The 13,863-nt window shown below is 43.5% G+C and overlaps 1 protein-coding gene across 2 annotated transcripts in view; it reads left to right on the forward strand.

Moving 5' to 3' along the window:
- TDRD3 (tudor domain containing 3) overlaps nucleotides 1-13,863 on the forward strand; it is a 306,664-nt gene that overhangs the window by 181,560 nt on the left and 111,241 nt on the right. For both annotated transcript variants that reach the window (XM_048851805.2, XM_048851785.2), the window contains one exon: nucleotides 3,067-3,208. In XM_048851805.2, coding sequence (XP_048707762.1) covers nucleotides 3,067-3,208 — 142 coding nt within the window. The remainder of the gene's footprint in view (nucleotides 1-3,066; nucleotides 3,209-13,863) is intronic.

Consider the following 13,863-nt stretch of genomic DNA (forward strand, 5'->3'; position numbering starts at 1 on the left):
TAAACCAGTCGGAGAACACTTCAATCTCTCTGGTCACGCAATCACAGACATGAAGGTCGCTATCTTAAAACAAAAAAACTTCAAATCCAGACTCCAGCGAGAAACTGCTGAATTGGAATTCATTTGCTAATTGGATACTATTAATTTAGGCTTAAATAGAGACTGGGAGTGGCTAAGTCATTATGCAAGGTAGCCTGTTTCCTCTTGTTCCCCCCCCCCCCCCAGATGTTCTGGTTTAACTTGGATTTAAACTTGGAGAGTGGTCAGTTTAGATGAGCTATTACCAGCAAGAGAGTGAGTTTGTGTGTGTATGGGGGTGGGGGGGGGGATGTGAGAAAACCTGGATTTATGCAGGAAATAGCCCGACTTGATTATGTAAAGAGTTGTCACTTTGGAAGGGCTAGCACCAGCAGGAGAGTGAATTTGTGTGGGGGGGTGGAGGGTGAGAAAACCTGGATTTGTGCTGGAAATGGCCCACCTGTTGATCACTTTAGATAAGCTATTACCAGCAGGACAGTGGGGTAGGAGGAGGTATTGTTTCATATTCTCTGTGTATATATAAAGTCTGCTGCAGTTTCCACGGTATGCATCTGATGAAGTGAGCTGTAGCTCACGAAAGCTCATGCTCAAATAAATTGGTTAGTCTCTAAGGTGCCACAAGTACTCCTTTTCTTTTTGCGAATACAGACTAACACGGCTGTTCCTCTGAAACCTGTCAAGATAAAGTCACCAATGCAGAGGATCTTCAAAGGGCAAATTTACCAACTGTGACAGCCCTGCTCAAGTGAAGACGACTGCGCTGGCTGAGCCATCTGAGTAGGTTGGAAGGTAGATGCATACCCAAGGATGAGCTCTACGAGGAGCTATCAGAGGGAACAAGAACAACAGGACATCCCAAGCTTTGCTATAAAGACATATGCAAGTGAGATATGAAGGAATTTGAAATTGATCCTGACCAATGGGAAATCTTGGCAAGTGATTGTAACAAGTGGTGCCATCGTCTCCATCAGGGTATCAAAGTCCATGCTGGGAGCTGGCTCCTACAGCTTGAGGAAAAAAGAGCCAGTAGGAAGCAAGCAGCTCCCAACTAAGATATATACATTTACAGTAACTGCCAAAGATCATGCAAATCTCGGATTGGCCTATTCAGTCACATGAGACATTGCAAATCATCTACATCATAGGCTGCAATTCCCACTGTGTCTCACAGATGAAAGGATGCCAACAACAGAAGTTGATTGGTGTTGTACTACTTTAAAAAAAAAAAGGAAAAAAATAAGTCTGACATTTGTTGTCATTTGCACTTGCATGTGGCAAATACCTTAATAAAACAGTATATGAAGTTACGTACTTTTTCCAATTTCAGTCTAGTAGATCTGGTAAATGCTCTGTATTTATTTGCAATAAAAGCTTGAAATCTCAAATCTGTTATCCATTCTGTATGCCAGTGGATCTACTGCAGTATTCTGTTAGCATACAATATAAGCAAAGCATCAGTAGCTACACTTAATAGTACCAGAAACCACTCTGGGCTTTCTTCTTCCTCTACTGAAGTAACTGTTAATGTAACCTGTGCTGCTTAAGAGCCATTGTTATTTAAACAATATTTACTTTGTCATACTCCTCTTGTGTCTTCATAAAGCCACCCTAAACTTCTCTCCAGAGTTCCTCTGTGTGGTAAAGTTTAGGGAAACTGGTAGTGACTCAGGAAAAGGAGAGACAAGAAAAGTAGCTCTGACCCAAGCACTGATCTTATTATGCAAGTTGATCATTAAAGCTAGTGCCAGGGAACATGTGAATTTATAGTTGGCTAATAATTGTAGCTGATTGTCCAGTTCCTTTGAAAAACAAATTTCAGGCTCGCAATCTAGTCCAAAGTATTCCACCTGTGCACTGGTTATACTGTTGTACATGTGCAGTCCACCCCATAGAACTTGGTTTTTGTTTGCATTACTTAAAGTAGTTGTGACTTGTAGTTATTGGATATTATTTCACAACAGAATTCTTTGCAGCCTGGTATACTCTGTTTTAATTATAGTGGAACCTGATGATTTTATTTTTTAGATTTTGGTCACAAGGCAGGTTTTTTTGCCATAGTAGCCCAGTGCTAATAAAAATTGCAAGTATAAAGCCGTAGGGCAATAGGTCTGAAATAAAATAATGAATTAGTAACAAAATATCCTGTGGTTGGCTTGGGGAAATGAGTATTGGTGGCTGGGGATGCGGGGTTGCCTCTATGTAACTGGCTTGAATTTGGCATGCTTGGTAATTGCTGAGAAGTCATTATCATCTGACAGCTGATGAGTGGCTTATGTGAAATGAGTAGGTGTTTCAATCCAAAAATCACTAATGAAAGAGTTCCACATAACAAAAAACTGCCATCAAAATTGGCATTTATTAGTACCTTTCTTGGCACTTAAGCAGAGAAGTCAAAGACTGAACAGGCATGGAGACTGTTCCCTGAAAGAATTGTTATCTGCAGAACAGAGTTCAGGGACATACATGTCAGGGGAGTGCGGGAAAGTTTGTATTACCATTCCTTGTGCTGTAACTGTTGTGTAGTTAAAGAGATCAATTCACTTTTCCGCGTGGTTAATCTGGAGTCTTTCCTGAACATCAAATTTATTTTAAAACATGCAATCCTAATACTGTGTTTTATTTATTGTATTTCTTATTATTTAATACTTTGCAAGGGTGATTTTGTAGCTGTTTATCTTAGTAATTTGATAGTTTTTCCTATGCATTGTTTGTTTCAGTCAAATCAAAAATTTCGCAAAAAACACCAATTAATCCCAACAACCCACTCCAAGAATGGTTCAAGTGTTTTATAGCTGCGAAGTATTGACTTTGGTTCCATAAATAGGTTTGTTCAGACATATTATTATTTAAAAAGTAACTGAATATCATTTGTGTTTATATAAGAAAACATATTTATAGGTAGTTTTCTGTCAACATTGTTTCACTCGATTTAAATGTACTGCTATTTAGTAACCTGTGGTTGGGTTTTGTCTGGTAGAATCTCTATATGTAATGTTTGAGATTTTCTTTGTTTGTTTCTGTTTTTAGCTTGAACACACCACCTGGAACAAAAATTAAGCTGTCAGGAATTGTTGAAGTGAAAAATGGATTCCTGCTTTTGGATGACAGTAACACTGTCGTTCTCGGCGGTGAAGTGGATCATCTTATAGAAAAGTGGGAGTTACAAAGGGTGAGGTAGCATCACTGTGAATGCTTGTCTTACAGGAGGTTAATTATATATAACTTCTGCAAGATAATTGTGACTAATAAAATGTTTAGAAGTTTTTATGCAATAATAGTATTTTAAATGCAAATATTTAGAACTTCGCTGCCCAAGTTATTGTTATGGGTAAAGCCAAATCACTGTAATTAAATGTAATATTTTATGCTGCAGTTCAGATGCTGCCCATGCAGAAATAAGTGAAAACTTTTGAGCAACAAATGATTCATTTTTTATTGTGCAGAATTTTAAATTTAAAATGTGGGTTAAAAATTATATTGGCCAGCAAACTGTTTTTAGCTAATCATTCTCTTCACCTGAAGCAGGTATGCGGCCATCTGTCTGTTGCAATGTATTTAAGCGTGGTGGTGATTGGCAGGATGGTGGTTGTGGTTTCCCTGACCAGTGCATATAGATTTTTTTTTCTTGCAACAGAATTTTAAAATAAAAGATTTTAAGTTGTAGTCTGTAAGCATACTTTTATGTCAGCTGTGCTTAAACATAATTTTTGCTTATGTGTCAACAGTAGTATAAATAAGGCTGCAGTCACGTAAGATGAACTGAATGTGTTGAGAGCTTTTAAAGAAATCACAAAGATTTTTAATTTCATTCACTCCACTCTAATATGGCCAAATTAGGAGAGCATATCAGTGGAGAAAATGTTATAGGCTGGCTATTTTCTTCTCCAATATTAATGATAAGACAAAGCAATGATGATTATTCCCAGAGTAGGAAACCTTGGACTTGTGACAATGTTCTAGCCTGTTGATTGATTTCTGTTATACTAAATGACTGATGTAGATTTAGTCACTTTGCCAGATGGATTTAGGGACCATTGAGTGATATTTGTTCACTGAATTATCTTAAATATTTAATGGTTCAGAATGTAGACCTATTGCATATGTCAACCAATCAAAGAGCATCTTACCCATGAGCATTATTTTCAACTGACATTAATTTTGGCAAACGTATTCTTTGTTGTTGTTGAAACTATCTTTGGTCTTAGTATGGGAAGTGTTTTTTTTTTTTTTAAAGTATTTTGGACAAACTCAATTATAATTGATTTGAATGATTTTGACTTATAAAAACACACAAATAAAGAAAATGTGTGTTAACATGTCTTTTTGTGCTCCGGTAATTGAAAAATAGTTGTAAAAAAATCAATATAATCTGTAAACTGTGTAGGTATCCTTAAGCTATGCTGCCTTCATACAAATAATGTCCGAAATGCTAAATCAAATTGTGTGATCTCATGTCCTGTGCATCTCCAAATCTGGTGTCATAAAGGGAAGAGAATTCCAAAGGTAAGGGTTGTCAGGTATAGAGCTCCGCTAATATCCTTGAAAATTCAGCTCTGGGGCCGACAGCAAAATAATTTCATTCATAAAATCAACAGGCCCAGCTTGACAAAGGCCTGGCTGGGATGATTTAGTTGGGGTTGATCCTGCTTTGAGCAGGGGGTTGGACTAGATGACCTCCTGAGGTCTCTTCCAACCCTAATCTTCTATGACTCCATGAAAGTTTGCAGATGACACAAATGTGGGGAGTGGTAAATAACGAAGAGGGCAGGTCACTGATTTAGAGTGATCTGGATCTCTTGGCAAACTGTGCACAAACAAACAATATGCATTTTAATACAGCTAACTGTAAGTGCATGCGAGAATGTAGGCCATACTTACAGGATGGAAGACTCTATTCTTCAAAGGAATGACTCTGAAAAAGATTTGGAGATCGTGTTGGATAATCAGGTTAACATGACCTCCCAGTATGATGCTGTGTTCAAAAGCGCTAATGTGATCCTGGGATGCATGAACAGGGGAATCTGGAGTAGCAACAGAGAGGTTATTTTACCTCTGTGTTTGGCACTGGTGTGACCACTGCTGGAATACTGTGTCCTGTTCTGGAGCCTACAATTCAAGAATGATGTTTATAAACTGGAGAGGGTTCAGAGAAGAGCCAAGAAAATGATTAAAGAACTAGAACACATGCCTTATAGTGAAAGACTCAAGTAGCTCAATCTATTTAGTTTAACAAAGAGAAGGTTAAGGGGTGAGTTGACTACAGGCTGTAAGTTCCTATATGGAGAACAAATATTTAATAATGAGCTCTTCAGTCTAGCAGAGAAAGGTATAACATGATCCAGTGGCTGGAAGTTGAGGCTAGACAAATTCAGACTGGAAACAAAGTGTAAATTTTTAACAGCAAGGGTAGTTAACCATTGGAACAATTTACCAAGGGTTGTGGTAGAATCTCCATTTCTGGCCATTTTAAAATCAGGATTGGATGTTTATCTAAAAGCTATGCTTTAGAAATCATTTTGGGGAAGTTCTATGGCCATTATACAGGACATCAGACTAGATGGGCACAATGGTCCCCTCTGACCTTGGGATCTATGAATTGAGGATAGAGGCTCTCTGTTCCTGTGCTCAGCCACACCCTGGTCTATCCTGGGGCAGGTGGGAACAGCCAGTAGAGGGAAAGTCCAGCTTTGCTCTAGTAGCCCTGGGATGGAGCTTGCTCAGAAATTCTGTTTCTATGGGGATGGCCCACATGCAGTTCTGTCACAAGTAGCAGCTGAGAGAGGATAGAGTCTGCTCAGTTGCTTTGTGGGGATGGTGTCTATGCAGTGTTGTCAGCACTGGGAGCTGAGAGAGGCTGGAGTATGCTCAATGAGGATGAGATTTTCTGAAAATTTAGCTGCTAAAATCAAAGTGTGTTGTGTGAACATAAGAACATAACATAAGAATGGCCATACTGGGTCAGACCAAAGGTCCATATAGCCCAGTATTCTGGCTTCTGACAGTGGCCAATGCCAGGTGCTTCAGAGGGAACGAACAGAACAGATCAAGTGATCCATCCCCTGTCACCCATTCCCAGCTTACGTGAACTGTGATCCTTAACGGTTTTATCCTGGTTGACATAATTTTCTCTTGGTGTCCATGTTCTATGCCAGGGATCAACAACTTTTGGCATGCCACCATTTATAGGAAAAAAATTTTAACATGAGGACTAATGAAAATTTGATGGCTGTCTGGTGTCTTCTGTATGTCACTATTTTGATGTCACTCAAGAGCTATATTGTAGCGAAGTTAATGTATGCCCTTCTGCTTTGCTTTTTTACAGTGTGTAAAAACCCACCACAGGAGCATATTTTCCTGTACAAAAGTTCCCCAGTTCTTCCACAGCTATCCCAGTGGCCCTGTTAGATTCCTTACTGAGGAGGAGATAGTCCACAAGTGTAAATAAATACATTGTGTAATCATTGGCCATCTGCAGATTTTCTGATCTCTGTGATATTGTTACTACAATGATGAAAGAGCTGCACTACAAGAGAACCTTTGAAAGGGCTTAATCTGTACACAATAAATGGAAATCTCAGCAGTGGTGAAGTGTCTTGGAAATGCAGGAGCTCTTGGTCAGCCTTTTGAAATAAATAGGGAGTGGGTTTTGCTGAGGAGAGAAAATAGGAGAAACATTTGTCAAAATGCAATAAACTGAATTTTCTACACATTCAGCTTGATCAAAACCTCTTCTCTCTTTCAACTCTTTCATCAGTATATTTGTTGTACAGCACCCCATTGCATGGTTTTATTATTAGTCATAGACACTGAGCTCAAAAAAGTAAAATCCATATGCAGGTAAGATAAGAAAACATTTTTCATATACTTAGATTGTAAGAGCTGTGGGTAGGGACCATTTTTGATCTACGTGTGTATGATGTGCAGCACAATGGGTCTTCTGTCCCTGATTAGGGCCTTTAGGTGCTACTTTATTAATTTTCAAAAGGAAAATGGTTGCATCTGTCGAAAGAAAGTGGCCTGGGTCTTTCCAGCTCCTTGCTCTTCCACACCCAATCTGTGCTGCTTGTCATCATGGCCAGAATATAAGCAGACAGGCACATAGGGCTCCAACTGTCCTTTATTGATATAATAATACTCTGATGAGGTCAAACTAGAAGATTATAAGGTCTCTTCTGGCTTTAATATCGATGAAAATTCTGTAAATAACTCTTTCTATACGAAGAGTGTACTCTATAATAACCCAGCCTGAATTTTGGATTTTTTCCTCCAAATGAACACAGCTCCAGAAACAGAAGCTGCTAGAAGCTTGTCCAATGTGTTTATTTTCTAGTGAGAGCAAGAACTACTTGTATCTACATCTCATATGCCTGCAAAGGCGAGGGAGTGGGGAGAGAGATTATTTTGTTAATCCCCTTGTCGGCAGGAGAAAGGTCCAGTGGTTAGAACACATGTTTAGGAAGTGGGAGACATGGGTTCAGTTCCCAGCTCTGTCATGGACTTTCTGTGTGACCTTGGGCAAGTCACTTAGCCTCTGTGCCTCAGTTCCCCATCTGTAAAATGGAGATTATAATGTTTCACCTACAGAGATGTTGGGAATACGTATTTGAAAGATTATGAAGCACTTTGAGATCTACCAGTGAAAAGCACTGTAGTATAATTAATTATCAGAATTCCCTTTATCCAAAAATCCTAGGTATCTAAATCCACAGTGTGTCCCTCATGTACCTCTGTGCTAATTAATCACTTGGTAATAACATCTCAATTAGCCTATTAGGGCCTGTGCACTGTATTTGGCAGCAAGCTTCCCACCCTTGGCCCACAGACTTGTGCTAGCAAGGTTCCAGCTAGCACTCTAAGAACAGTTGTGTACACAGTACTTTGACATTGCAGCTTGGGCTGGAGAACAGGCTCTCAAGCCTACCCCTTTCCAGGCCTCTGACCGTGAGCTTCAGCCTGAGCTGCAGTGTTTAAACAGCAGTTTTTAGAGTGCAAGCACAAGCTGTGCTCACGTCTGTGGATCCAGGCCTGTTGGCTCATTCCCAGATGAAGTGTACACGTGCCCTTAGGGCAGGGGTGGGTAAACTTTTTGGCTCGAGGGCCACATCTGGGTATGGAAATTATGTGGCGGACTATGAATGCTCATGAAATTGGAGTTGGCATGCGTGAGGAGGTGTGGGCTCCAGGGTGGGGCCAGAAATGAGTTCAGGGTGCAGGAGGGGGCTGTGGGCTGGGGCAGGAGGTGTGGGGTTGGGCCGGGGATGAGGGGTTTGGAGTGTAGGAGGGGAATCAGGGCTGAGGCAAGGGGTTGGGGCACTGGGGGGTGGCTTAGGGCTCCAGGCGGCACTTACCTCAAGTGGCTCCCGGAAGAAGGAGCATGTTGACCCTACGCAGAGGTGCGGCCAAGAGGCTCTGCTCCTCACTGCCCCATCCGTAGGCTCTGCCCCTGCTGTGGTTCCCGGCTAATGGGAGCTGCGGGGGCAGCACTTGGGGCAGGGGCAGCATGCAGAGTGGAGCCCCCTGGCTGCCCCTACGCATAAGAGCTGGAGAGGGGTCACATCACTGGTTCTAGGAGCCGCGCAGAGCACCTCCCAACTCTGCTCCCCGGCTGGAGCGCTGGAGCAGGGTAAGCCCCAGATCCCGCTCCGCAGCGGGAGCTCAAGGGCCGGATTAAAATGGCTGGTGGACAGATGCGGGCTGTAGCTCACTAATTTATGGCTTTGCATTTGTATAGGGTTACCTGCAGTTACTGAGACATAATGCTCTTACAGGAGCTTGCTAGGTTACGTCAGTGAAACTGAAGTGCAAAATAGAACTTCTGTTTATCTGGACACATAGTTATCAGAGAGTTTTGGATGTCCCCCAGGACATTCAGATAAACGGAAACCTACTGTGTACAAGAAATAAGTATTATTATATTTATTAAGGTAACAGGAAAATGCAGAGGAATAAAAGATGGCTGAAGGGTGCATGCCTTCTATCTATTATGTATACTTCCAAGTTAAAAAAATAAGTGTGGTTGGGGGAGTGAAGGAGGAAAAAAAAATCATCTCCTTCTTTGGGGTGATGTGTTGAACAGCTCACAAACACACAATAGGAAAACAAGTCCCTGTTCTGAAGAAATTACAATCTAAGTAAACAAAACAGTGAGAAATGAGCGAAGGGATCCAAGCAAGATAAGTTTGGCGTGTGTTTTGATGGGTGTGTGTTTTTTTATAATTTTGTAATGAAATTTTCTGTTACATTTTTTACTCCTTGTGATAGCGTGGCAATCTGCACCTCCTATCTGGAGTGGCCCACAACTGTCAGTGCCTACCTCAGGGCAGAAATAATTAGACATGCAATAGCATATAGTAGACTGTGTTACAAAGGAAACATTTAGCTTGCTGTGCTATAAATACCTCTCTTCTTATGTTCTAGAAAATTGTTACCATTTCAGGATGATAAAGTAAATGTTATGATAAGGTAAATCTTCTCCTTTAAAAGTTGAATGTATAATAATTGGACATCAGTGAGGTATATGATACATGGAATACGAGGCTTATTTCTGATGGCCATCTTAGGCCTTGTCTACACGGGGTGGGGGGATATCTATCTAAGGGTACGTCTACAGTACGAAATTATTCTGTTAGAATTTTCGGGAGCTATTTTATACATTTGGTCTTCTGTGTCCCCACTAAAGCGCGTGAATTTGGCAGATTGCATCCACAGTACCAAGGCTAACATCGAATGTTGGAGCGGTGCACTGTGGGTAGCTATCCCACAGTTCCTGCAGTCTCTGCCGCCCATTGGAATTCTGGGTTAAGCTCCCAGTGCATGATGGGGCAAAAACATTCTCGCGGGTGTTTCTGGTGTCGTCAGAAAGCTACGGCAGACAATCGTTTCGCGCTTTTTTTAGCATGCAGATGCCATCCTGCTTTCAGCAGATGGTGCACCGCTGCTCTCCTGCTACTATGAATCCACCTCTCCAACTCAACTCTGCTCAGTCATCGTGAAGCGAGCAGCACAGCTTCCACTACCAACTCTGCTCTCCCGCTATTGCCACGCTTCCGAGCTTCTCCATGTTGTCTGTCCTGGGCTACCACCTCCGTGAAAGCCACAGAAGACAACCATTTTCAGCCTTTGTTCGGCTACCGTGAATCAAACAGCACAGATTCCGCTGCCACTCTGCTCTCCTACGTTTCGTGCTCTTTTTCCAGGATTACCCATGCAGGCGCCATAGCCATGGAGCCTGATCAGATCTCCACTGCAGTTTTGACCATTGTAAATACCTCACGCATTATCCAGCAGTATGTGCAGTACCTGCAGAACTGGGCGCGGAAGCGACAACAGCGCGATTACTATAGTGATGAGGTCATGGACACAGACGGCACGGCATGTGGTGATTGGGAGATCATGGTGCTGTTGGGCCAGGTTCATGCTGTGGAATGCCGATTCTGGGCCCGGGAAACAAGCACAGACTTGTGAGACCGCATAGTGTTGCAGGTCTGGGACGATTCCCAGTGGCTGAGAAACTTTCGTATGCATAGGGCCACTTTCATGGAACTTTGTGACTTTGTGTCTCCTGCCCTGAAGCACAAAGACACCAAAATGAGAGCAGCCCTCACAGTTGAGAAACGAGTCGCCATAGCCCTGTGGAATCTTGCAACGCCTGATGGCTACCCGTCAGTTGGGAATCAGTTTGGAGTGGGGAAATCTACTGTGGGGGTTGCTGTACTGTAAGTATCCAACACAATCATTGACCAGCTGCTATCAAGGGTAGTGACTTTGGGAACTGTGCAGACCATTGTGGATGGTTTTAATGCGCTGGGGTTCCCTAACTGCAGCGGGCAACAGACGGAATGCATATCCCTATCTTGGCCCCAGAACACCGGAGCTGCCAGTACATAAACCGCAAGGGGTACTTTTCCATGGTGCTTCGAGCACTGGTGGATCACAAGGGACGTTTCACCAACATCAACGTGGGATGGCCGGGAAAGGTGCATGTCGCTCGCATCTTCAGGAACTCTGGTCTGTTTGAACAGCTGCAGGAAGGAACTTACTTCCCAGACCAGAAAATTACTGTTGGGGATGTTGAAATGCCTATAGTTATCCTCGAGGACCCAGCCTAAACTTTAATGCCCTGGCTCCTGAAGCCGTACACAGGTACCCTGGACAGTAGTAAGGAGCTGTTCAACTACAGGCTGAGCAAGTGCCGAATGGTGGTAGAATGTGCATTTGGAAGTTTGCAAGCGCGCTGGCACAGTTTACTGACTCGATTAGACCTCAGCACAACCAATATTCCAATTGTAATTGTTGCTTGTTGTGTGCTCCACAATATGTGTGAGAGTAAGGGGGAGACATTTATGGCAGGGTGGGAGGTTGAAGCAACTCGCCTCGTCGCCAGTTTCGCACAGCCAGACAAGAGAGCAATTAGAAGAGCACAGCAGGGTGTGCTGCACATCAGAGAAGCTTTGAAAGCCAGTTTCATGACTGGCCAGGGTACGGTGTGAGTGTTGTTTGTTTCTCTTAAAGTTACCCACCCCCTATAAATATATGAAAGGAAATAAAGTTGCAATTGTTTAAAAACCGTTCTTTATTATTTGTTGCACAAAACATTGAGAGAAATCGGAAGCTGGATGGGGGGTATTGGGTTATGGGGTTGGAGGAGGAGGGAAGGACAAGTCCAGAAACCAAATAAAAATTTAGAATATACCAGCTTTCTGCTGCTTGTGCAATCCTCTGGGGTTGACTGTGTGGGTCTCCATACCCCCTCCGCCCCTAGTGTTTTGGGGTGTCTGGGTGAGGAGGCTATGGAACTTGGGGAGGAGAGAGGGCGGTTATTCAGGGGCTGCAGCGGCAGTCTGTGATCTTGCTGTCTTTCCTGCATTAGATCCACCATACAGCGGAGCTTGTCAGTTTGCTCCCCCATGAGCTTGACCATAGCATCCTGCCTGCTCTCATCGCACACGTCCCTCCTCTCTTCGTATTCATGTAACGCTTTACGTGACTCCGCAGTTGTTGGCCTCCATGCATTCAACTGGGCCCTATCAGTGCGGGAGGACTGCATGAGCTTGGCAAACATGTCGTCCCGAGTTCATTTTTTCCACCTTCTAATCTGGACCAGCCTCTGGGATGGAGTAGATAGGGAACACATTGAAACATTTGCACCTGCTGCATGAGGAGAAAAAGGGAGGGTAGTATTTTAAAAGATACATTTTAGAGAACAAAGGGGACACTGTTTCTCAGTGAAACAGGAACTTTATAGTACACAGCACATGTTCTTTCTGTACAAGGTTTCATTTTGCCTCTTATGCTGAAGTGCCTGCCACTTTGGTGTGAGTAAGCCATCACATGCTGCCAGGCAATAGAATTCAGCATGCAGGCAGCAGCCAGGCAGCAGAATTCAGCTTGCAGGCAGCCTGCGGGCTCTCTGAGATGATCGCTTCACACAACACCCTTCCCTTCCACCCCCTCCACACACCCACCCACCGTGGGGCTCCGATGAGGATCTGAGCAGGGATGAGCCCTTTAAACTAAACGCAAACAGCCTAGCGTGGCTGGGTCTCCCCCCACCGCGTGGCTCCGATCAAGCTCTCACTCACCAGAAGTGCCTTCTTCGGGGTCATGGTCGGGGAGCATGCTTTGGGAGTAGGAGGAGGCTATTGGCTCCAGCATTAAGAATAGTTCCTGGCTAAGGGGGAAAACAGATTCCCCACTTGCTGCGTGTGCACTGTCCTCCTCCTCCTCCTCGCTCCGTGCTACTCCCCCCTTGCAGGTATCCACGGACAGTGTTGGGGTAGTGGTGTCATCACCCCCCATAATTGCATGCAGCTCACAGTAGAAGCAGCATGTATGGGGCTGTGACCCAGAGCGCCCGTTCGCCTCCCTGGCTTTTTAGTACGCTTGCCTGAGCTCCTTGATTTTTGTACGACACTGTTCTGTGTCCCTGGAGTAGCCTCTTTCCGTCATGGCCCTAGAGACTTTAATGTACGTATTTCCATTCCTTTTTTTGGAACGTAGTTCTGCCATAACAGATTCGTCTCCCCAACATGCAGTGAGATCCAGTACCTCCCGTTTGGACCATGCTGGAGCTCGTCTGCGAATCCGGGACTGCATGGTCTCTTGAGATGGTGGACTCTGCATGGTCGCCTGTGCTGATGGTGACCAAACAGGAAATTCGAAAGTTCCCAGTGCTTTTACTGCCTACCTGGCTAGTGCATCGGAGTTCAGAGTGTTGTCCAGAGCTGTCACAAGGGAGCATTCTGGGATAGCTCCCGGAGGCCAATATAGTCAAATTGCGTCCACAGTACCTGTAACCTGGAACTGCGATCTCGATTTTTGCACTACTCCACTTGCCAAGGTGGAGTACAGAAATTGGAGTAAAGAGCCCTTTAAATCGAAAAAACTGGTTTGGTCGTGTGTACGGAACCAGTTTTATTTCGAGGTAACTTGGCTAATTCCGAAATAACCACGTACTGTAGACCAGGCCTAAGTTACGCAACTTCAGCTACATGAATAACATAGCTGAAGTCGATGTACTTAGATCTACTTATTGCGGTGTATTCACTATGGTAGGTTGACTGCTGATGCTCCCCGTCAACTCTGCCTATGCTTCTCGCTCTGGTGGAGTACCTGAGTCGACGGGAGAGCGTTCGGTGGTCAATTTATCACATCTTCACTAGATGCGATAAATCAACCCCCGCTGGATCAATCGCTCTGGAGGTAAGTGTAGATATTACCTAAGTAACTTGCAACAAAGGGCAGTATGTTCTAATATAAAGAAGCACAAGTTTCAAATACGTAAAGGAATGAATATTTTTTTCCTAGCACATGAAATTGCACACA

The sequence above is a fragment of the Caretta caretta genome, chromosome 1, assembly GCF_965140235.1.
Source record: "Caretta caretta isolate rCarCar2 chromosome 1, rCarCar1.hap1, whole genome shotgun sequence".
NCBI lineage: Eukaryota > Metazoa > Chordata > Testudines > Cheloniidae > Caretta > Caretta caretta.